Source organism: Astatotilapia calliptera, chromosome 7, assembly GCF_900246225.1.
Source record: "Astatotilapia calliptera chromosome 7, fAstCal1.2, whole genome shotgun sequence".
Classification (NCBI taxonomy): domain Eukaryota; kingdom Metazoa; phylum Chordata; class Actinopteri; order Cichliformes; family Cichlidae; genus Astatotilapia; species Astatotilapia calliptera.
Window position 1 is genome coordinate 15,423,677 of NC_039308.1, and position 25,247 is coordinate 15,448,923.

Genomic DNA, 25,247 nt, shown 5'->3' on the forward strand with positions numbered 1-25,247 from the left:
AACTGTCAACTGACAAACTCAAACTTCTTCTTAGGAACACACAAACATGAGCGGCAGCACACAGCTTGTTGTTGCCAGGACTAAAAATAATGCTACCAGAAGAGAAGTTCTCCTATGAGCGATGCAGAAGAGATGTCAAAAATTAGAAAAGAGGAAATGCCACGGATTATATGAGTATTAATGCCCTGCCAGCGAGTTTTTATCTAAACTAACATTGTGTACATGAGGTTGAAACTGCTGCATGGTGAGCTTTTTTTCTTTTTTAGCAGTTGTAGTATTTATTACCCCTGCTGGCAGACGGCCTGCTGCGGCTGCGTGACCGGCTCCGCTGACGCTGCAGTCGGGATTTGCCCAGGAATCTGTAGTAGTATGAGGGTCTCCCAGATCCCTTCCTTGTAACTCCAGCCATGGTGTGATTTCCCACTCCGAATCCGACACAAAAAATATGAACAGCACTAAAATCCAAGTCCTCCTGAGGTGCTACCGGCGCAGAAAAATGTGAGGAGAGGTTTTCATGGATCACAACTCAAATTTATGGCAAAATTTCACTCAGGAGTCCTCTTGGAGAGATTCACATCTACTCAAGTCCTCATTGGTAGTGTCAGAACAAAATCCCCACCACTGTGAAACCATTTCCCTCTGAAGAAAGAGAACATTAATCCATCGAACATTTACTTCAGCTCCAATACTTGTGTCTTGTCCCACAAGCTCAGGTTACTGCTCTGAACCTCTGAGCACTCCCCCTCCTCAAAGTTTCCCACACAGAGATCCCAAAGGCATGATGTCCGGAATAGTGTGAGCGTGTATCCTGAATGACAGGAAAGCTGTTCCTGCTCCCAGTGCACTAAAGGAATTTTAGAGACAGTCACAAAGCCAGTTCTTCACATTCAAACAGGAGCGAAGGAGAATTTATCACACAGCTTTACACAGTCAAAACAACTGTCCTCACCCCCTGAAACTCAAATCCTGTGAGTGTAGAGAAGACAACATGCTATGTGGCTGAGAACAACAGGGGGAAAAAGTTTGGGATGCCTAGAAAACAGGCAAAGCCTTCAGTGGAATGGAGTTAACAAGCCAGCTATCAGATCACAGCAGGTTTCAGTTCCCTCCCACAATCAAACTAAAGCTGCTGTAGACACACACACAAGACAAACTCTGGAGCAGGAAGCAACACTTGCTAATAAAACGTCACAACCTTTGACATTCAGTGGCTCCGGATCCAGTTTTTTCAGTCATGTTCCAGGTTTTACACTTCAGCCACTAATTTGCCTCCTCAGGCAAAAAAAGCATGCCTGGGAGTGACAGCCTATCAGAAGCAAATGTAAATAAGCTATAAAGAGTGATAAACCAGCCAATCACTGCATGCTATGAAGAAGACGGCCCATAGTCCACATCTAAATACAATGGAACAAATGCAGACATGTGTGCACATTAGGGCTTAGTTATGGAAGTGCTTTTAGCTTCTTCCTGACTTCACATAATGCTAATTCATACAAAAAAAAAAAAACTTGCTCCAGAGCTGGATTTTCTGGAGAAGCCAGTCCTGAAAGCTGATTTACTTCAAATAACTGTTAGTTGCTGAGACACCCCTTGAAAATAAGTATTTTTGTTGAATACCTTACAGAGCTCTTGAGATCTTGGCGTGACTCCAAAAACGTAGATGATGTAATGTGTTTAAATAAAACAGGTTTCACCTGTCACTTCACAGGAAATTTCTAATACTCATTTTCTGATGTTGGGTACGGTTTCTAAGCAGATCTAACTGCGTGCTTGTTAAAATATGTTTAAAAGAGACTACAGTGAGTCCCAACAAAGTCCACTGATTTCTCCTCTAGCCCCTTTAAGGCTGTCACGTTGTGAAGCACAGCACAGTTTCCAGCACTCCTATTCCAGTCATGTTTTGCCCAGTTGGACTTCCATCTCATCCTCTTTGTCAAAACAGCCACCCAGCAACCTGAATTTTATTTGGGTGAGTCAATGGGAGCAAACAGGTTGGGTGATGAGCAAAGACTGCACTGGTGTGGGCAAAAAAAAAAAAAACTCCCTGGGACATGGCCACGGTGTAGATAGTCTGTGGTAAACGTCCTGCCTGCAAGCCCATACTCGGGTTTATATGCCATGATTTCTTCCACTAAAGACTGCTGCTTGGAGTCTGTCTCTAAGCTGGGAATCAGACTTTTGTCCCCAGTTATGATCCTGTGAATGACAGCTGGGTTACTTTGACAAATCTATGGTTAAACTGCATTGATTTTCAAGTCGTCAGAGCAAGCTGAAACTTTTTCACTGTAGCCATGTAATTACAAATTGAAGGCAGAACCCCCCCAAAAATAAATAAATAAATAATAAAATTCAGCTCCACTCATGTAAAACAGCTATTAGATCCAGCTGGAAACTGACTAAAAAGTCACAAGTTAAGTTAAACTTATTACCAAAAAAGACACTTATAAAAATCAAGATATCTAATCAGAAACACACAATCATAAACAGCTCAAAAAAGGTCAATTTTATACATTCTTGTAATCAAAGTCTGCCATGGTTTCCAAGATGAACAGATTTCTGTGTTGATTGTACCTAATCAAAGTCTTCCTCTCTTTTTCTCTCATACTCGCGCTCTGCAATACATTTCCTTCCTTCAGTGGCTGCTCAATTGTTCACTGTGATGCTGCTTGTTGCTAGTGAGAGCAGTGGGGACCATAACGCTGCATGCTGTGAAGAGTTTTTGTCATTACCCCAGTCCATAAACTCCCATCGACACAATATAGCAGTGTGTGTTTGTGCCTGTATGTCTTATAACATAGAGTAGGCATTCCCGAGGTCCCACAGAGCGTATTTAGCAAGCATACATCACTCAGTATCAAGCCAGAGCCTCCTGCTGCAAAGCAGGAGAAATGCATTGCCTCCAGGTTTTGCATTGCTGCCACTGAGCTCATGAAAAACAAAAACCCCTGAAGAGTGTACATATTTTCTGTACTTTTAAAGGTGAAAGCAGCAATAAACACACAACACGCAAAGTCTTAAAAACCTAGTCTGTAAGGTTACTGAACTCATATGGCAGTTGAGTGTTATTCATACACACAAAAGCGGCGCGTGTAAGGCCGGACCGCTTTCTTTTTTATTTGAAAGCAGATTGATCTTGCCAGCATGATAGTCGCTGTGGGAATAGCTACCTACAATGAGTTCTTGTTTGACCAGCCAGGAGTTTATAGACAGCCAGTCCAGGGTCAGGAAGAGTTCGTGTACAGCTGGTGGCTCCCCTCTGCCTCGATGACAAACACACCAGTGGGCAGTCAAAGGGCCAAAAGGAAGAAAGGCCAAGAAAAAAGTAAAGTAAACCACAGGCTTTCATTTTAATGTGTATGCTGGCTAAAAACATTTGCATTATAAAAGGACCAAATAAGCTTTCGCAGGTACTAATGAATATGGCAAACATTGCAAGAATTCAAATTGCTTTTCAAAATAAGACCTCCAGAACAAAATGCTAATAAATCTGAGAATAACAGCTTAAAAAAAACAATCAAAGGAGAGTTCAGGATATGTGCAAGGTTTACTTTTTTTTGTTAATGATCACATAGCTCCTCTTAAGTTCCTGACATGACGTTCAGGTATTCTATCAGACTGAGAGCTGGACTTTGACTGATGCACTGCAACACCTTGGTTCTTTCCTTTTCAAGTCATTCTGATATGCTTGAGATTGCATGTGCTTTAGCATGACCCAATTTTAGCCAGCTGTTAGCTGCCAGATAGATGGCCTCATATTTGACTCTCGAATTATATACAGAGGCAATACAGAGGTCAGGTCAATGACCATGAGGTGCCCAACTCATCACTTCTCCTCCACCGTGCTTAACCACTGTTATGAGGTGAAATGTGGTGCCGTATATTTTGTCCAAACATCTCCACCTTGGTTTTATCTGTCCAAATAATATCGTTCCTGACGTCTTGTGGTACATTCAGATGTAACTTTGCCATGCTATTTTTAGACAGGGGAGGCTTTCCAAACAATCCACACTGGTTCAGTCTTTTTCTAATTTTACTGTCATGAAATTTAACTGTAGCTCTTGGGTCACTCCTTGTGGCGTTGTATGGACGCATTCCTGCACCAGATCAGTGCTCTTATAGAGGTGGTGAAGTAAATTTGATCAGTAGCACCTGGCTGTTGCTTACCCGTTTAAATCTTTTAAAAGCTGAAAAGGTGTACTTAGTTTTTGATAAGACTGGTCTTCATAGGTCTAGAGGACATCTGAGGTCTTATAAAAAAAACAAACAATAATCAACATATTTTCAAGTTGTGATGAATTTTCTTCCAATTACCCTACGAAAACTAAAATCTGCAGTGCAGTTTATTGGAAGTTTTCGATTACTTGGGGCTAGGTGTTAGTTGGTTTTGGTCATTCTAGCTCACAGTAACATGAAATCTAAAAACTGCCTGCTCTATTTACCTTACTTGAACATTCAAATATGCACTATAGAGATAATACAGATGTGCAAGTTTCTTTACAATCTTTTTGACAGCCTTTCCTCAAACCCAAGAATCACTAGGAGTTATTTAAGTGACTATTTTCCAGTCAGTCAGCCATGTGAATTGATTATTCTCAAGAGCAGCAGAGTGGAAAAGGCTTTTTAAATAAAAAAAAGTCCTGCAGTGTACAGACAGAGTAATGACTCAATCTATCATGATAAATGTATTGCACTGACTGTACTGACTGTACAAGCCATTTAGGGCAGTGAGAACGAATTAAGCAAGAGTCAAAATGGTGTCTGCAGGTGGAGTCCTGCAAAACCTTTTAGCCTTTTAGTGCCTGCTCCACTTGACTTGACTTGTTTTCAGTCATTTTCCTTTACAAACTCGTAAAATGTAATGTGCTTATGGTTGTTACAGCATGCGACTGAAAGTCTTGCGACATCATTTCTATGAGACACGAACGCCACAGCAACGGGTATCGAGGCGCTGGTATACGTGCTGGTCAGTCTAAGGCTTTTTGTCAGACTCAGGGACCACCATGTTGTTTTTTGTGTAGCTATTTCCTGAATTTTCAGGTTTCAAAATTAGCGGCCTGGATTTTTGTGAAGGAGAAGCTCTCATGACTCAACAAGTGATACTACTGACTAGCCAATCAGTGACATGCAGTCTGCTGACGTCACATTTTCGAATCGCCTCAGATCACTTGGAACCCCAGCCGAGTAGGCACTAAAAAAGTACCTGGTACCAAGTACTACCACCTAATGGAAAACCCTAAAAGCTGTGCCAAGCTGACCCAAGTAGGTACTCCTGGGAAAAGGCTATTAGTGTTCTTGTGTTCGACTAACGAATAATGGGCTCAACAAGATTTGATGTAAGAGGGTGTATTACAGTAAATAAGGGTAAATTATTCGATTTACTCAAACACAACAGCAAAATCCTTTAGAAAATGAAGTAGAAGATGCCTGAATGGTACCTGAGAGAAACAGAAGTGAAAACACCACATGGGGAATGTGAAGTCAGTGTGACCTGTTGAACTGACCACATTGTATCCGAGATAGAAGAACAGTAGAAGTTTGTCCAACTAGCACTAAAGACTAATGTTTCACTCTGTTTCTTTACAAGTTTCTGCTTTTGTCTAACTCTGACTTCACAAGAGTATTTTACTTGAGAGGGTGTAATTAGCAAGGTGTACTCAACCTAAACCATCAGTGTTAAGATGGTAAGAGCAATGACATTTCAGAGTTCTGAAAGTGAGATCTAAAACCCAGAGAGGCACTAAGTGAGCCTGTTGTTCTCTAAAATACTGCTGCTCTGAAGATGGAACTAATTCCACTTTCCGCACAAAAAAAAAAGACAAAGGGAGACGTATTGATTCTCAACACAGCTCACTCTATTGTCTCCACACGGATACAGGGTCGAACACAGAAAAGGGGAGCACAGTGGCCATTACTGCTCAAATACAGCCAGCCATTAAAAGCGAAACATCTCAGACAGAGTCACAGGGATTAGACAGCTCTAAGAAAGCGTAAAGATTCAAGGACTGAGTGTCTCGTTCATCAGGAAATTGAGAAATGCATTAGTATGGATTACAAGCAGTGGATAGGCCGAAACTGATGGCTACTGCTACTGCTGCTGGAGTCTCCTTGGGCAGATCATAGCTTCCCCTCTAAAAGACAGCTTGACTTTATTATATGTAATAAAGTCACGATGGATTTGGTGTAAACAGCAACAAACTCGTCCTACAAGTAAGGGAGTACGTTTATTTATACAGCATTTATCAAGAGCAACAAGAACAAAAGTCACAAGCTGCTCTACAATATCAAGTAAGATACAGCAATGAAAACAGTATAAATGGACAAAACTAAATAATAGCAGGCAGGTCTTCAGCTTCTTTTTAAAGCTATCAGCAACGTCCACATTCTCACAAGCCACGGTCTCATTTTGTGTTCAGCCTGAACCCAGCTACTGCCAACAAGCACTGATCAGATAGCAAGGAGCACATTGCGTATCATTTGTCTTCCTCTATATCTCTCTTCCGAATAAAGGCTAACAATGTACAGTTATATACAGGCCTGTGGCATTACTGACTCACTACGTTTTCTCTTAAAATGGACATTAACATTTTTTCAATGTTGCCAAAATATTTTCATAATTCTGTTTTCCTATAAAAATAGTTAGTTATGTTATCCAAATATTATTAAAAGTACATGTTTTTATTTATAATGGAGTCAGTATGTATACAATACTTAATTACGATTCAGTTAAACAGTAGATCATAATTGTATCAACACTGACCCCTACTGGAAAACATGGTAATGTACAACTCGGTGACACTGACAACAGTCTATTTGTGCCACGGTGTAGGAAAAACTCAAATGCTGCATACTTTTATGACAGACTTTTAAACACAGTATCAGCCTTTGGTTAAACATATAAGTAAATAAACTATTGTTTACCATGATATGCAGGATTCATGTCCAGGACTGTAATCATGAAGCAGCAGAGAGACGGGGAACCGTGAAACCATCTCAACCTACTCATACTTTTTATTGTTCCATGCAGAGAGTAATTAAGTTAGCCGATCCAAATTTTCTCTTTGAACACATTCAACCTACCCCTGTATGCTGCTATAGTGACAGACTACTTACATCTATCTAAGCGTTCTTTTCTTCCTCCTCTTATTCAAGCCTCCCACTCCCTCTTGGCCAGAGAGTAAAAGGCCAAACTGGAGAATGTCCTGTCCCAAGCAGAGCTCATTATACAAGCCTAGAGACAGAAAGAGAACAGGCGAGCCTGTGTGACACCGTTGGCCAGAGATAAACAGATATGCGAGATGGAGGGGGAGGAGAGGAGAGGAGATGAACTCCTCTTAAGCTTTGATTAGAGGAAGAGCGCAAATCAGCAGTGACGAAGGGAGAGAGATGAGAGGGAGCCTTCGCTTATGAAACAGCCACTTGAGAAAAGCACAGAGGGACCTTTGACAGTGTTGTCTTCAAATGTAATATTAAAATGCCACAAAGGGCACATGCACAGTCATATCCATTATGTAAAGTAACAAGCAGCTGCTTTGAAAGTCCTTCCAGAGGCAAGTCTCGCTGCTCGGCAGCTTTCGTGGTAACACCTTTGAGCAGTTATTTTGAAGCCTTTATTAAATGAATGAGGAGAGAGGCATTTGAAAAAACAAAGAACACTACACAACACAACACTATGGCTTAATTCAGCCGTGGAGAACTGCCTGCCATGGCTTTACAAAATCCTCTCACAGATTTATGTCTCTGTCTGAGGTTTCTTCCTGTTGAAAGGGAGTTTTTCCTTCCCACTGTCATCAAGGTCTTGTTCAAAGTAGGCCTCTGATTGTTGGGGTTTTCTCTCTAATATTGTTGGATCTTTACTATATGATATAAAGTGCCGTGGGGTGAGTGTTGTTGTGGTTTGGTGCTATATAAATAAAACTGAATTGGGTTTTAAAGTGAGATCAGCAGTGAAATCCATGCTTTTATTACAACTCAACTGGAACTCCCATTTTATCCTCACTGCTCACAGCTGCCTGTTCATTTTAGAGTTCATTTTAAAATTCTTTTATTTGTTTTTGCAGATCACAAATTGTGGAACAATTGTGACCATTAGAAATTAGAAAGGTCTCCTCAATGTCGATATTTTTAGTCTGAACACCCACCTCTTTGGTTTGGCTTTAAACCCATTATAGAATTGCTAATTTTATTATATTGTTTATTGTTATTGTATTTTTATTTTTAGTATTTATACTTTTTCTTGTTTAAGATTCAGCAGTTTGGTCAGTGCTAGCTGTTTTTAAAGTGCTTTATAAATAAAGTTGGCTTGGCTGAATGGGACTGGATATTTCAAAGTTGCTTTGCTCCTGAAATACTAGTTGGTCAAAGTATTTAATTAAATTTTTATTAGGTATAAAAAAACAATTGGCTGCATAGCTCAGCTATGTTAGGATACCACCCGCCACAAACCAGGGCTGCAATCCCAGTACACAGCAGCGGCTCTGTCTGCTAATAAACTATTTAAAAAACTGAGCAGATGACTACTGTGCAAAATAGGTTCTAGGTTCAAAAGAGAAAAAACAATACAAGAATCAACTTAACTTCTTAAACTTGCTAAACTGCATCATGTAGAGGGCACTCAGCGGTAAAGCAATTAACTCAAACTAAAAGGTTGATTTTACTGCTCTGTGTGACTAATCGCCAGATTAACTTGCATTATTTGCAACAGTGTTTCGTTTTACTGTTTATGTCCTTTACAGGGTTTTATCACCATGTTATCATCTTCATTTGATAATGTCTCTGACTGTAGTAGGCGGCACTCAGGGGGATCATTTTGTGTGGAAAAAGAGTCATATGACCTGTGAAATGCCCATTTTTATGTGAAGGCACACAGACCCTACAGCAGAAAGCCCGACTTAACAGAGAAAGTCCATTGTGATACTCTTTATCTTTGACCAGTGTTTTAGTTTTTGAGGATTTGTGCATCTGTTTATTAATACTTGCGACAGTGTACTCGACTGTGTCTCCAAAAAGTGCTTTTTTTTTTAAAATACCTACTGTGAATATTAAAAAAGCCCCTGAAAATTTATAATTACATGACAGATTCACTTCGAAACTAATAAATCTAATAAATCTGAAAGTAAACTTTCAAAGAATAAAAACAAAACTGAAGAGAGCAAACTCACTCTGGAAACTAACTGAAACGAAACTAAACTGAAAAAAGGAAAGAAAATTCTAATAACTGGAAAGCACAAAACTAAAATAACTCTGGTTCTGCAGTACTTTGAGTGAGAAAGTGGTATTATAGCCTGATCACAATGTTACATTCTGCACAGCTGCTTAGATGACAGCCTTTATGGAACATGTTGTGTTCCATTTGAGCAGGATCAGGCGCCTGCTGATCAACTTATTAGCATACTGTCATTATACTGGAGGCTTCCCTCCTGACCACCTCACTCTTTTACTATTCTGTCCTTCCTATACCAACATGCAGGTTGACAGTAAATGAACATAGTCGTGCACAGCTGTGTGCAACACATATCAAAGAGACAATGTAAGGATTAGAGTATGAAAAGACCATACTCTGCTGTTGACGTTTAAGCGAACGCTTACATAGCAAAATCTGTTCCAATCGAGCCATAGACTGCTGGTCAGATTCTAGCAACCCGCTAACTCACAAGTACAAACATCTCCATCAACTACACTGAGATTTTACTCAAGCAAATGGGATCAATCCTTTGTGGAAAAATGCATGTTCTAAGCATGACGCACAGACACATAATACATGTTAAGCTCGCCACAGGTTTTCACTTTCCATCTCCTTTTAGCAATTTCTTATATAATCCAGATGGAAAAGTCCCCTTTAAATGTCAAATACCACGCTGTTCCTGCAGGAAGGGAATGGAAGAATAAAAGTCCTCAAATAAATAAATAAATAATCATGTCATTATAAAGGCTTAAAAAAATCTCCATTCACGTAAAAACACAAATGAACACAAAGCAAACCAATCCGAACCTCCTTCTCTGTGCTGTACTCTCTTCAGATCTCACAGACTCAAGTCTACCTCATCTACACATCAACTCTGGAGTTCTTTCTTTGACCTAAAACTCTGTATGTGTGGACAAAAGGCTAAAACAATTGGAAAGGATAATATATATGTATAAGTGTTTTCAGAGCCAGTTTTAGAGCGCTTCAAGCAAACACTATTGAGGTTTTGCAATCACATGACAACAAACCACACAACTAAATTGTCTGTGAGAGAATGTATGTGTGAGAATGTAGGGTTGGGTGAATAAGGCCCCAATAACACGGGTCTAGAGACCAGCAAGTGACTTCCTGGCAACCACCAGTGATTGAAAAATGTGCATTCAGTGATTGGTGGCCTTGAAAGTACAATTTTTCTGAAAGTTTTTTAGCTGCAGCGTTGGCAAACAACCTTAAACTTGAAGGTAAAAGTTCTCTGTTTCCACTTTGAGTTGCAATATTTCAAGTTTTAATACTGCTTTGTTATTAGTTGGCAAGCATTTGCAGACAAGTTGCCATCTTCCATCTAAGCTACACGTCACCAAAGCAATCTGCTAGCGACCAGGGTAATTGTAGTTCACTAAAACTAAACTACAAACTAAAAGACACAATATGACAAAAATAAAACACTAAACTTCTGGAAAAAAAAACAACTAATACAGTTTTGTGAACCACAAGATGTTCACAAGACTGAGACTCAACTGCTTTCATAAAATTATGTTGTTGTTTTTTTATTGGTATTATATACACCAGTGCTGATTTTACTAAAATGTACTAAATTTTACTAAATCTTGCCTCTGAAACTAACACTTTAATAAAGTGTTAGTAATAAAACTAAACTAAAACAAAAAAGAGACTCAATAAAACTAAACTGAATTAAAAATAAAAAGTCAAAATGAAATTAAAATAAAAACGAATTAGAAAATACAAATCTATTACTCTGCAACCGATTTCACCTGGCAACAACCACCAGCAACCCCTTGTCAACCTTGCGACATTTAGTTTATACAACTCTTGATGAATGTGTGCTTGGTGCCGCATGAGAAACTTCTATACTAAATAAACTGAACAATATGCCATTAAAAGCTTGTGGTTGGAACGTAACTTCAAAGCAAACGTTTGAACTTTCATTTGAACATGATGTACTGAAAGCTTGTTCATTCTGATGTCAAACAGTATACAAAAAAGTGTTGTCAGTCTTCTTGCTTCACAGCTATCAACCAAGGTAGCTAAATTATGCATACACACTTCTAAAATAGCGTACACGACATTTTCTTTCTTGTCAGGAATCTATAATTCTCTTTTCTCTGACAAGACCAGCTCTAGAGACAGAAAACATTAGAGGACAGGCAGAGCCAGGAAGTTGGATTTTTTGGGTAGAGAAACATGTCATTACAGAAGCAGAACCGTATTGCTTCAAATTATCCTCCTCAAAAACGCTATTCCTCAGCTTTTTATTGCTCTTTCCCTAACTTTGCCCTTGCAATAAAAAAAGCATTTTCTCACTCCTCCTTACTCACTTTCTCTTTGCTCTCATTCACATTTAGCCTCTGCACAGAACTCTACTTAAATAAAGCTTAAAGAAGACCAATAAAATCTTTATGTGTCTCGTACTTTATTTAATTCCACTTCACATTCTTCATATTGGAATGCGTGGAATTCAGTCACAGCCCATGTAAGGGTCACTGCTATCCATTCAGTCACAGAGGCTCCATTGTCATATGAACAATAGGCATAATTTGTTAAACGGCCATGTGGAATTTAAGTGGTCCACAGAGGGAGGTTACGGAGGTCACTAGAGATTTGGCAGCGATACCCAGGGGTAGTGCTTCTCTATCCATAAACCACTGACCTTTGATGTGTGCAAATGTGCCAACCGTTAATGGGTCTCTCACCTGCATCTGGCATGCAATCACCCACTTTCTTCTCCAACTGTGGTGGCTACAATGAGTCGGTGCACTGCAAGAATTTGTCTGCATGAACACTGAGCCTAGACTTTGTTGAGGCGGTCCTCTTAAAGCACAAGCAAAGGCCCACAAGCTGTGCCGCCCAATCAAGCTGACTTACATCAATGGGTCAATAACACTTGGACAGGGGATATGCTACCAGTTATGTTGCCCCTGAATTCAAACAAACATGGTGGGGGCCCTGTAGTACCATACCCCCCGCCCATACATAGGAGGATTGGCTCTAAAGTGTTAGCACCCCCGCATTTAGGCCCACATGTGTACTTTATACAGCCCTGGGCTGTATTAAGCTCCAGAAAACAGACGACAATCAACTGGGAACAGTCAAAGATTTTCTCCCAGAGGGGTTTTGGATATTATAACTGCAAAGTCACCTGACAAAGTCATATGCGCAAGTTAAACAAAACTCACAGAACATTTGAAGGAACACAGTGTCTCTCAGTGTCTCGCAAAGCGCACAGACTCCCGTGGTGTTGCTGCTGGGTGCTGAACAGTACAGATGGAGGTGTTCCTCACTCCGAGCTCGAGCAAGAGTTCACACATTTTTTTTTTTTGCTTGATGCTTATCAAAAAGGGGAAAAAAAGAAAAAAAGGGAAGCTGCTGAAGAAGCCTGAAGAGTGATTGAACATAGGAATGGAAGAGCAACAGGAACATGAGCTTCACAGTGTTCGGAGCATTTTTGCTGGGCGCATTTTTGAAGAAGGGTTACTAAAAAGTGTTATTTCTAGATTACACACTTGGAGCAAAAAAAAAAAAAAAAAAAAAAAAAAGGTGAACTGCAGAGCGACGATCAGGTCTGACAGTGAGAGATGCCACGGGGCCTAGAAGATATTTAGATAGGTAGATGTCTGTTTGGGGTTTTTTTTTTTTGGTTTTTTTAAATGAAACCCCAGTATACAATATTTTTTTTAAAATCCAAAGAAGCACAGCTTAGAATTTCAAACCTGATAGCCACTGCTCCCTTTTACTTCTTTCTAACTAATGACAAGGTAGAAGAGGAGTTTAGCATTAAAAGTTAGAAAATAAAGAATGACACTAAATTTTTTCTAAAGGTGCTGACTTTGCTTCATTAGTTCCCTTTCTTTTTAAAATCTAAACTATTTAGGATTCCCAAAGAAAACAATCCTGAAAGATTATATCTCATAGTCTCACACAAATTAAAACAAAAGACTAAAGAAGTGCATCTTATCCACTTAAAAAAAAAAGGATAAGGGCAAATATTTATCCAAGAGTTAACAGCAGGCAAACATCACATTAAAGCCTGCGAACATATAATACATAGCTTAACAATGTAGAAAGGTATGCGGTGGGGCATTCCACTGTGCAGCCCTGATGTGCAAACATCGAAAAATTACCCTCACCTGTAACCTCTTCACAAAATCACTATCTATAGCTGTGAGGTAGCATAACATAAACAGCAAGGAAGGTGAGAAGTGGACAGCATCAGCATACTAGTCAAGTTTCTTTTAAGTGTACTTTATTTCTGGCATCTCCATTCTACCATAAAACAACCATCCTGGTAGGCAAAAATCCCATTTGCTGTATATAGGACTTTACACACACCTGAACCTCATTAGTCTCTACCATTGAGAAAAAAATAGGTCAGACCGAACAATACGAGTCTAAACAAAGAACAGGAATAAGATTACGCATGAAACTGACAAACTCATTTACTCTGCTAAATGGTTTGGAAAGTAAAACACTGCATACAATACAACTCAAAAGACTCTATAAAGAAAATAAACAATACTATACAAAATGAAAAACCCTTCATTTGGTTACACCCAGTGATGCAATATATGACCTCATGACCCTATATAAACAGGAAGTACTGGAGCAGCCTTTCTCACACACCTGGTTTAGATATAGGACCTGATTAAAGGAAAAACATGGTAAGTATAACCAAAGCAACATAAAGAAACATAGTTTACCAGGCATTTGCCTGTGAACAGAAGAAAATTCAAATGACCTAATGGTTAATAGTATTTGCTTAAAAAAACATATGCATGGATGTAATGGATGCAACTACCACAAAAAAAAAAAATCTGGGTAGTATGTTAAGCAAAGTTAAACCAGCAATGTATAAATTAAAGCATTAGGGTTGACTGTAAAATAACAAGGAATAAACTATCAATATGGTTAAGGGACAAGTGGTAAACGAGTTCATGCCTAACCACTTTGTCACAATAGCATGTAAAGGAACACCTGGATGTGCTGTTTTGCTAAACAACAGATAATGATAGATGAAGACAAAAATGGACTTTAGCAACAATTTTCAAAGTACTTGAAGAGAGAAAAAGAAGCAGTATTCGATTAAAGAACACGGCCTTGCCAGCTGTTTATATTCTGCTTTGGGGTTATGGGGCAGATGGTGGAAAAACACATTATACAGGATGGCTTATTCCAGAATTCATTATATAAGCTATATGCTATTAGAATGACTCTTACAATACCCCTGCACCAAAAATGTCTGTAATTTCCCAAGGGGTGTCCAAGCTTTTGCATAAAATCAGAAGTCTGCTCTTCAGCTGACTCAAATTCAGACTTTGTGGACAATAAAACCCATTTGGTGTCAATGAAAATCCCATATATTCTCCTCTGGCTTCACAAGGAACAGCATAAATATTACATCGAATACACTGGAGGTCAGAATAAATGCTCCCTGTCCCTGATCTTCTAAAGATCACATTTACCAGTATATTTTCTTATATGTGGCATATTATTTTGCATGGACCCACGGCTCCATTATATCACTCTTATGGTTTACCTTACATAGCTCCAAACCTGTACCTCCTCCTGTGGGTCCTTGTGTATCTGAGAAATCAATATAAAATTTCGCTGTACCATATCACTCCTCTCTCCATATATCTTTATGTTTATAACAACCCATATGCCTGCAGCACACGCAGCAAACTTGGCAACTGTGAGATTTACTCTGAGTTGTGTGAAGGTATTGTACTCCAGAGCCTTACATAATTTATCATTTTGATCTGTATTCAGTACAAATTCACAGCAGGGTATTTCTGGGCTCCCCTGCAGGGCTAAACGAAATGTACTGAGATCCGATGGCAAAGTAAGAGAATGTATAAAACAGAAAATATGCTCAGTTCCTCTTCAATTAACCCTGATTAACATCAAGATGAATCCACCTTCCCATCGGTTGGAGCACTACTTTGTAATAATGAGAAAAAACATAAACATAAGGTCTGTTTAATATCAGCACGGTGGCACCAACAAATGCAACCAATGAGGAAGTGCAGTTCCTTTTATTGCAGCTTGAGAAATTGATCAGTTCCACACTTTATAAAAGACAGCTCCATGTTTTAAAGCTTTAATGGTAGCATGTTTGAATTACCAAATTATTGATAAAAAAGAAAGAAATCAATACATGTACTAAGTCCCCTAGCTGTATATTTTTTGGTGGCTATCACCGACCATACTATAATGATGGTATTTCATAGTTTGTCTTTAAAATAGTGATGTATACTTTTTAAAAACAATGACGTTAACGCCATAACTGCATTAACGCGGGAACTCTCCATTAGCAAGTTAACACGGATCGCCCTATGCGCGGTTAGCTCGTTAATGCGTTAGCACATTAGCGCAGTTAGCTTGTTAACGCATCAGCGCCGTGCAGCCCCACGCACGGGGCGCTTCGCGTTAACTCGCTAATGGAGATTTGCTGCGTTAATGCGGTTATGCCGTTAATGTCATTTTAACGAGATTAACACTGACAGCACTACTTTAAAACTCAACAGGTTTCTATGTAGCTTGACTGTGTAGCTTGCAAAGAAGATGACTAGCAAAACTAGCAAAAACCCACCATACAGGATGGGTTTTTGTTAGATTTGGTAGCTCTCATTTGTGATACCGCCATATAGAGCAGGGCGATATGACCAAAAATATTTATCACGATCTACATTTGAAAATTTGCGATAACAATATAACTGACGATATAATTGACACTAGACAAAATACTTTTAGAACTCCACAACTTTATTAGTGCAAAAAAAACCAAAAACCCATCAATGTATTTTCACTTTAATGCACATAAAAAATAGCTGCTTGTTTAAGTTATATAAAAATTTAACAGTGCAAATGCAAATTCCTTGCTGACAGTTTAACCAAAAGGCATTTCCAGTGGAAATTGGCCGACATATCCTCAGCGTAACCATGTATAATATCCACGAAATTTAGAAAGAGGTTATACACACACAATACGGTAATATTATGTTGAAGCACAGTGCGTATCACTCCACGAGGCTCCTCCCTACGATAGCCATAATGCCCATCAAGCTGTGCGGGTTCGTAGCTTGGCAAAGTCGTACTAAAACATTTTCCAGCACCGTGTACCACATAAAATCGTTTCGAGGTCAGTAAACACAACCAGAATTCATACATAGGGCACACGGGATTATAAGGGGCACTGTCGATTTTCAGAAAAATCAAAGGATTGATTTTAAGTGTGCCGTATTTTCCAAAAAACATCCAGCTAGCATGCGCTACCAAAAATAGTGCTTTGTTGTGTATCTGACGGACGAAAGCTAAACCAGTTCCACACCACTGAAGTTGCAGCATCTTTAAAAACCAATTCCGGTTCATCCGTTTCTTTTAACGATCCGGTTTCGCCCTTCTTATTCTCTGTCGCCAGCACGCTTTTTACGCCGTTTGCGTATGAAAACAAAGGCACTGCGCATGCGCGTTTTACCCATATTTTATCACGATATTTCATTTTCTTATCATTGCCCGACATTATACCGGTATTATCGTGAACGGTATGATATGGCCCAGCCCTACCGCCATACCAATCTTTGTCTTTTTCAACTCCAGAGATGGTCTCATAGACTCTGATGTTGAAATGCCTAAACTTAAGATGTTTATAAGCCTAGAACAGAGAAACAGCTGTGGACTCCATGGCAAGTTTCCCATTCATAACAACTGGGAGGTTTTTGTTTTCATTACACAATCACTACACAAGAAGACTTCCAAGAGCACTTGGAAGAATACTGGTTTGATTTACTTGTAATTTATGATATTGTGGTTAATTCTGGTTCATATGACTTGATCAGCAGTATATATTTTTATAAAAAGTCCCTGGAATGAAAGAAAGATTTACTGAGAAGTAAGTGTTCACAGTTGCTGGCACTATAAAAGTTGATCTTGTGCTATATATTTAGTTTAGAAACCAGCACGAAACTGTTCTGTTTGTAAAATCAAGTGTAACAGCAAGCTTGTAAAAGAAATCTACAAACCAGATAGACCAAAAGAAAGTGTTTGTTTTTGTTGGGCAAAACCTTAAAGCTTTAACAGCTGATCAACGTGAGCATCACCTTTTCAATTTCCTGTTGTGTGGAAAGAGAGCTGTCCAAAAAGAAAATGTGCCTTCTGATCTCAGTCACTTTCAGTGAGGCGCACTGTAGGCAACACAGCTAGTGGAATCTGTCAACAAGTCTAAACACACACAGATGCATGGAAGAAAACACATTAAGCAAAAAGCAAAATCAAAAAAACCCATTGAAACAGACATTTAAATTATGTTTCCCATAATTTGCCCATAAAAGCGTAGGCATCCGACTGATCAGCACCATTTCTGTGTGGGAATCCACATCCCAGCTTACAAACAATGATCTCTCGAGTCTCGCTCTCTAGCACACACACATGTGGGTGTATTTGCGCATCCTTCCGCTGATGAAATGGTACTTGTTAGAAAGGGAGGAAACAGATGGATTTGGAGTTCTGTATTTGAACAGCTTCAATCGCCTAACTGGGCAGGCGCGCTTTCATCTGTGTGGTGTTGCTGTGTGTGGAGCTATTCAGAGAGATCGAGGGCAGGACACAGGAGGAGTGTAACTATCTAGGACAGTGCAGTCTCACACCGCTGGGTCTATATAAAAAACAAAAACACTAACAAGCCATTCAACTGTAGCTCATTGTTAAAGCAGGTTTTATATCAGTATCACTAATATTTGGCTTATTTGTCATTAAAATAGCTGTGGGAATGTGTAAGTACGTGTGTGTGTGTGTGTGTGTGTGTCTGTGTGTAAAGAGTCAAAATGAGTGGTGGGAAGTTATGTGACAGGAAGTGAGGTGCACTGCAGGGAATGGGGAACCTCTGTGGCGGGAGTTCATTTTCCCCTATTTCCTGTTTTCTGATTCGCCTCAGCATATTTGACCGCATTCTTACGTCACCCATGTGCTTTCTCTGGTCTGTGTACGTCCTCGTACGTAAACGATAAACTGAGAGAACAACTGTAAGATAAACCTTGGAAGGGAACTGATAAACAAAGTGCGCAAAATATTTCTCAAAGTCTGCGTTTTTAGAAAGTCTCTTAAACATTACTCCATTTTTCTAATTGCTTAACCAACTGTGGGGCTGGAGCCGATCCCGGCAGCTGTAGGTCAAAAGGCTGGCTGCACACTAGACTGGCTGCCAGTCCATCAACGGGGCTGAAACGGACCGACACACTCTCGCTTCCACACCGCACATCGGAGATCTCATTTAAAAACACCCCCCAAAAATCATGCAAACTCCGTACAGAAAAGGTCTCGCCTGATTTGATGTGATTGTTCCAACCAATGCACCATTATCCCATAACTAACACTACAGCTGGTAACACCCACAGATGTATAATCTTTTTTAAAAATCTATTAATCTGTCTCCCAAGGAGCATGTGTAATTTAGGTGGACCCCAAATTGCTGTGGCTCAATATAGCAGATTTTCCCCACAAAGAACTGCAGTAGCAATACTTGTATTTCAAACTGTACAGGGTCTAGCAGCTTTATTTTAGTGGCAACATTCAACATTTGAATGAAATCTGAATGAGACTCATTTTAGGTTTCCAGCTGGGAGACAGACGGTAATGACGACAGCTTCCAGGAAGACGAGGAAATGAATTATGGATAAAGTTCTAGATTAAAAAGAGAAAAAAAAAATCACAGCCCACAGTCTAATAAGGCCAGTTTTATCTGAACATATCAGAGTTTACAGTACCAACATCTGCACGCAGCATGGTGGTACACTGCACATATGATGACACAGCAAGTTTAAACCCACCATGAATGAAACCTGACGAATAAAGAGCACATGCGTCTATTCCACGGGCAGTTTAATAGGTAATAATAAAGGTGTGGTTCAAGGGCAGCGTCATCTGAGTTTATTTATTCAAAAAATTACTAATTAAGGAAAATATGCTTGATATAAACTGACTGTGTAGCAATCAAGTAAATTTAATTTGACAGATTCCATTAAATCGCATATTTTACATTGCACTTGTGCAACAAAATTACACAGAAAATTTACATGTAACTTTTTTTTCCTTTAGTGTAGGAGTCAGTAATGTGTAGGTGACCCAGTACTTTTGTACACATAGTGTTCAGACCTCAGATTACAGACTACAGATTAAAAGGTGGTGCAGCATTGTGTGTTTACAATTCGCAAGTTAGAGAGCCACACTTTTGGGCGGTTCGAAGTCTGATGTAAAATTGTTTTTGTCCAAGACAAACAAATGTAAGTAAAGAGCGACTGAGGTACTTAAATGACCTCCACTCCTTAGTGGTACAAATGTTGAGGGTGATGGATTAGTATTGGTATGTTTATTAAAACTACTCTCCACATATTGACAAAAAAAGAAGGCTTAGAGCACACCACAAAGATCACAAATGAGTATTTTGCACTGCTTTACCTTTAAAGAACGCTATATTCATCTTTAATGATACTCTAGCTGGTACTCTGGAGTCCAAAGACTGAGCTGAGTTAACTTGTGCAATAGGCTGGCAAGCTATACAGGGTATAACATGCATCTTCCCATGACGATTGAGACAAACTCCTGAATTAGTTGTGAAAATGACTGAATTAGCAAACAGTGTATGTTTATTCTACACGTCCATTTCCTCCCACTCGCTCTGTACTGGAGTGTTAAATAATGGCAGAAAATGCCAAAAGCAATATAAAGAATTTAGGCTTACAGACTCATTGCTTTTTTGTTTTTTGTGTGTTTTTAGGGGGTAGCCCTAAATTCAGAAATTACATAGTAGTGATTAGTCATCCAGCGGGCAAACATTGAAATGGCTAATTGAGTTTGATAACAATGAGCATTGAGTGCAGTGAGAGTACAGCTGTACTCACGTGTCCAAACATGTAATCTGAAATACACAGAAACACACCGAGAAGATTATTACACACAATCTGACACACGCAGCGCATGCACAGAGTGTGCCCTGCAAAACATGTGTTCAGTAATTGGATGTCATAATTGTACCCTCTTCTGCCCCAAACCTAAAAGCCACATACACAGTGAAACCACCTCTTTATCCTGCTGTCAAACATGTACTAAAAACCCCTTTTGTTGTCTGTGATTTATGACTCTTCCTAATTACACAAGTTTTTTTTTTTTTTTTCAAGGACTGGGTAGGAAAGGTAAAGGAAAGCTGGAAAGAGAACAACAAATGGGTGCAGGTGGTTTGATTTCACAATGATCGGAGCTTCGAAACAGGTATGATCAAGACAAAAGATGTTTATCTTGAATCTTCTCTGAATCATGATGTTTGGGATTTAGGAAGTCAACTGATGTATGAATTTGTAAATCCACGTATCTTATTTTTATTTACATTTATTACAGGGTCTCAACTATTTCAGATTTGTATCATTCAGAAGTAAAGACGGGCACAGGCTCAGTCATCATATCATCAAAAGACTCTGAAAATCTGGAGAAATCTCTGTGCGCAAGGGACAATTGTATTACGGCACATTTTGACCAAACAGTTCATTCTTCAGTAAATACGTCACAGCCCGCAAACGTACAGAAAACTCAGCATGTGTCATACATATAAAAATAAAGTTCAAAATGAAATCTGCAAAGAGTTATGTGCTACAAGAAAACAAGCACTGGAGCAAAGTTTATCAAACACCACTGCTGAGTGGCACACTTCACTGGAATACACACCAAAGATTTAGAAGGTCAGAGAGGGAGAGATAGCAGAGACACTGAGCAATACTGGAATTCTATTATGCCTTTAGCCAGAGCGGTGGCAGTTTATCACAGCAGTCAGTCCCTATCTGCAAACATCCTTCACTTTCACTTCTTAAGAACACTTAATCAGCTCCCAGCCTGGGCCACTAAATGCAAAGATTCTACAGATTTTACGTTTTAAGTGTTCTTTGCCGAAAATGTCTGCTTTGTGTCTGTTTTGGATTGTTCGAGTGTTTGTAAAAAATAAAATAAAATACAGAAAGAAATTATAGAAAATTTGACGCCCTGAAAAACTCAGGTCAACAAATCTGCAATCAAGCGGTCCAACAAAAACAGGATCTACAAATACAGCCAAGTGCACTGGTCCACATCACTGCTGACCTCCACCCTCTTACGTTTTTCCAGTCCCTCTTATTATCTGCACCGGTCCTTGTCTGGTGCTCTGCTTCACGCATCTCCCTCTCCAACGACTCTGCCAACTTAGGAATGCCATTCTAGCAGTCACTCCATAACTCTTAACTCAGTGTTCCAAGTAATCCCTCTCCTCCGGCTGTTCTGAACCTACTTCCTTCCCCACAGCTGCTGGCTGGCCCAGCTTACTCTAATAATAGGACAACAATGAACGCCGCACACCCGGACACACAGCATTGCACTACTACTTCAGAGCGGGGGGGTGGGGGGCACTCAACAAAATTTTGTCTAAATTAAGCTCTGAAAAAAAAAAGGCAAAATTATTTATGCAAACAAAATAAAAGTAAATGGTTAATATCTATCCTCAAAAGTGTAACTATCTAAAGTGTTGACATTCTGCCCTTATGTAAGTGGATAAAAGACTGAAGCATGTAAACACATGTTGGTGGAAGAATGATGATGAGGCTGCACATTCAAGTAAAGCTACTATCTTACTAGGACACTGTAATCACACAGGAGCTGATAAATGAAGACTACACATGGCTAAAGTAGTTAAACACCACCCTGTGCCTTGCCACAAGGTGGTAGTGGAATGAGAATATTCCTCCAGTACAAACACACAGAGACGCATACAGACACATACAGAGGTGGTGTATAAATGTATAATTTATATTACACGGCTCTATCAGGTAAAGCAGCCCCCAAGAGGCGTGCACAAACGCCTAAAGAAAGGGAGCCGTTAATCAGAACAAAGAAAATCTGGAGAAGCTGAGATTTGAACTGATTTTTCCTGTTTTCATCTACTGTCGCCCCACTGCTGGAACCCCAGCTCGCAATCACATGCTACAGGTCCTTTGCAGCAGTACCTCAAAAAAAAAGAAAGCGTAATCTTTCCTTTCCCACCTATATTTTGCTTCTCTCTCTGACAGATCAGTCTGATAATGATCCTTGCCTGACATGTGAAAAGCTTCCCTCCACACACCTCCTTTCCTTCAGCTCCCCCCACTCCAACCCTCCAACCATGCGCCATTCCACCAAGAGAGCAATCCCACACTCACAAAAGTGGTAACTCTACCCCCCTGTTCTTTTTTTATTTCTCCTTTCTAGCACAATTATGAGGCAGTGAAAGGAGAAGAAAAAAGCGTGGCGCTGGTGCTCACCTCAGACAAGGTCCCACAGCTGCTGGGAAAGCAGAAGGAAAATCATCTTCAGTCCACTCGCAAAACCAAGAGCAACAAGTAGTAACTCCAGAGATCCCTCCTCCCCTCTCTCACTCTATACTTCACGCTTCCTTGCTGGGTTTTGTCCGTCTGCTCTGAACTTATTAAGGCTGCAGTACCTGCAGCGGACTGAATAAGTATGTGGCCATGTGTGTGTATGGATGTGTGTATATGCGTGTGTGTGTGTCTGTGTGTGTGTGCATGTATGTGTGTGTCAGGGTGCGAGTGAGAGTGTGTATGGTCTGGTGGACTCCTACAGGGGTATTGACTCTTTCTTAGCAGGGTTCAGGTCCTCCCCCTTCTCTCCCAGACTCATAGAGGGAGGAAAAGAAGCACACACACACACACACACACACACACACACACACACACACACACACACACACACACACACACACACACACACAAACATAATCACAGGGCAGGAGAGTACTCTTTCTTTTGTCACCTATTCTCACTTTCCTTGAAATATCTGTAACTCCCTGCTCTGAAGCTCCCTTTCATAGGGGAAAGCAAGTGACATGGAAATGTTTAAGTGTGTGCGCACACTGGTGCACAGGGAATGCCGCTGTGCCTCAACACCCGGGGCTGGGAAGGAGGAGGAGGAGGTGGAGTTTAGAGCTCGGAGAGCCAAATTCCTACCCCACCTCCAACCAATCAGAGGCCTTGTTGTGGCTGACCAAAAAACCACGGGGCCAGGCCGGGCCTCACTACCACACTCCAGCTTTAAAGCATTAGCTGAAGTTTGGCTGGGCACTCAGCAAACCTCAGCAAAGGTGTTGCTGATGATGGTGACGATAATGACAACAACACTTTTTACCCTGTCGGATGCACAGGAAAAGTCATATTTTTCCATATTGAAGCATAGTTCAGGCAAGAAATCTGTACATTGCATAAAAGCCACTCCCAACACATATGGCATACATTTACATCTACAAATAAGTCAAATCTGTTTCCTCTCTGCAGGAGATAAACTTTTCAGAAACTAGTCGGCACAGCCAAACTAAACGCAGCACAACTCACTATAAATACGAGAACCCCACTTTGAAAAATTTTCCCTCTCTCTACCCACAACTCCCTCCCTCCTTCCCCACTAAATAACAGCACTCTCATGTTTCTGCTCTTGTGCTTGGACAGGCATTTGTCCATAGAAACAACAGAAGATTCCCCCCACTCCCACTCCCAGCCCCCTCCTTATATTCACACTTCTTCTTCTGGCCACTTTACCTTCTTTCCTCACTCTTCTCTCACCACATCTAGTCACACTAACTAAAGCCTTAGGGGTGTGTAATAAGAAAAAAGAAATCATGTGAGGCTTTCAAAAGCGCCTCTGTGCTGCTGAATGCTGTGCAAAATTTGTGGTTGTGCTCCTTTTTTCTCTTTTTTTACAGTATCCCAGCAAAATAAACCTATATTTTTGTTTATTTTGTAATGGGAGGTAAAACGATTTGTGCTGAGGATTTCACATATTTGCGGTGACAAGATGTTTCCTCAACTGAATTGCTGTTAAATTAATAGCTAAGCCACCCGGGATTACAGAAACACTTTAAAGTCAACAGGTTAGGATGCAGTGATGACAGACTGCTGCATATTTGCTCCACTAAATGCAGAAAGATGCTGACTGGTCTGGTACACTGGTGCCCGGGCAGTCTGTGACAAATATGACTATTACTTTCACATGTTTCATCTTTCTTAGCCCTCCACAGTGCAACGATAAAACTCTCTAAGACCTCATGTCATTGAGCTCATCTTTGCTGGTACTGAACAAAAGCACGCTGATGAGTTATTTGACACATTTGGCATGTAGCAACTTTTTTTGTTGTTGTTTTTTGCTGCTTAATGAATTCCAAATTTCCAAAGCAGTTTTTGACAATTAGTGGTGCTTTTTATCCATATTGCCCCCACTTTTGCAAGCTACATGCAATGTCTCACAGGCATTTGCAGGTTTTAAGCTTTCAGTATCCAAGAAATTCTAGCTAAAGCTTGCATGTTTAAGTAGAGCATGTTTTGATGAGGTCTAATCTCCCACTCGTCAGGCAACAAACGGGAAAAACCAGGGGGTGAAATGAGAGGGGTGGGGTGGGGGTGAGAGTACAAACGGGAAAGACAGAAACCCAAAGGGTGAAATGACACAGTGAGTACTTTGGTATGTAGGCTATAGAGTTACCCAGGGACAAAAAGTGAAGCACTGAAGTCCACTCCTATTGACAACTTGGACACACCTCTCCTTTTATCTTCCTGTTTGTCTCCCTTTCTGTCTCCTTAATCCCTCAGCCCCTGTCACTCTGTTTATGTTCCCATGTGTGTGTGTGTCTGTCTAGGAACTTGTAAAAAGCTATGGGCATAAACAGTGAAGACCGTGTTTAAACCTGCGTCTTTGTTTAGTCTATGAATAGATTTTTGACATTTTTTTTTAGCACCACGTGTAAGTTGGGTTCACAGCAGTACAGTGAAAAGCAACAGGGATTATTCTGCTGAAACAGACTGAAGAAAATAGCTGCAACAATGGAGAAAAACAAAATAAAGAGGAGAGATGAGCCTTAAGTATTACTTCTGTCATTGCATATTCCATTCGACGCTCTGGTACTTTAAAAAAAAAAATGCTGAGGCACAACTTAATGCATAAACAAAACCGACATTACTCTCTTCGGGAAGCTGAGTAAGAGAAAAATTATCACATA

At 40.1% G+C, this 25,247-nt stretch overlaps 1 protein-coding gene across 8 annotated transcripts in view; it reads right to left on the minus strand.

The window, feature by feature from the left end:
* dab2ipb (DAB2 interacting protein b) overlaps nt 1-25,247 on the minus strand; it is a 196,586-nt gene that overhangs the window by 124,615 nt on the left and 46,724 nt on the right. For 2 of the 8 annotated variants that reach the window (XM_026173341.1, XM_026173340.1), the window contains exon 1: nt 286-1,461. The exons of 4 other annotated variants lie outside the window; for them this stretch is intronic. In XM_026173341.1, coding sequence (XP_026029126.1) covers nt 286-409 — 124 coding nt within the window. In that variant the 5' untranslated portion in view covers nt 410-1,461. Of the gene's footprint in view, nt 1-285; nt 1,462-13,326; nt 13,388-22,506; nt 22,924-25,247 lie in introns of those variants that run through there. 2 more of the 8 variants (XM_026173344.1, XM_026173345.1) reach the window with 2 other exon arrangements.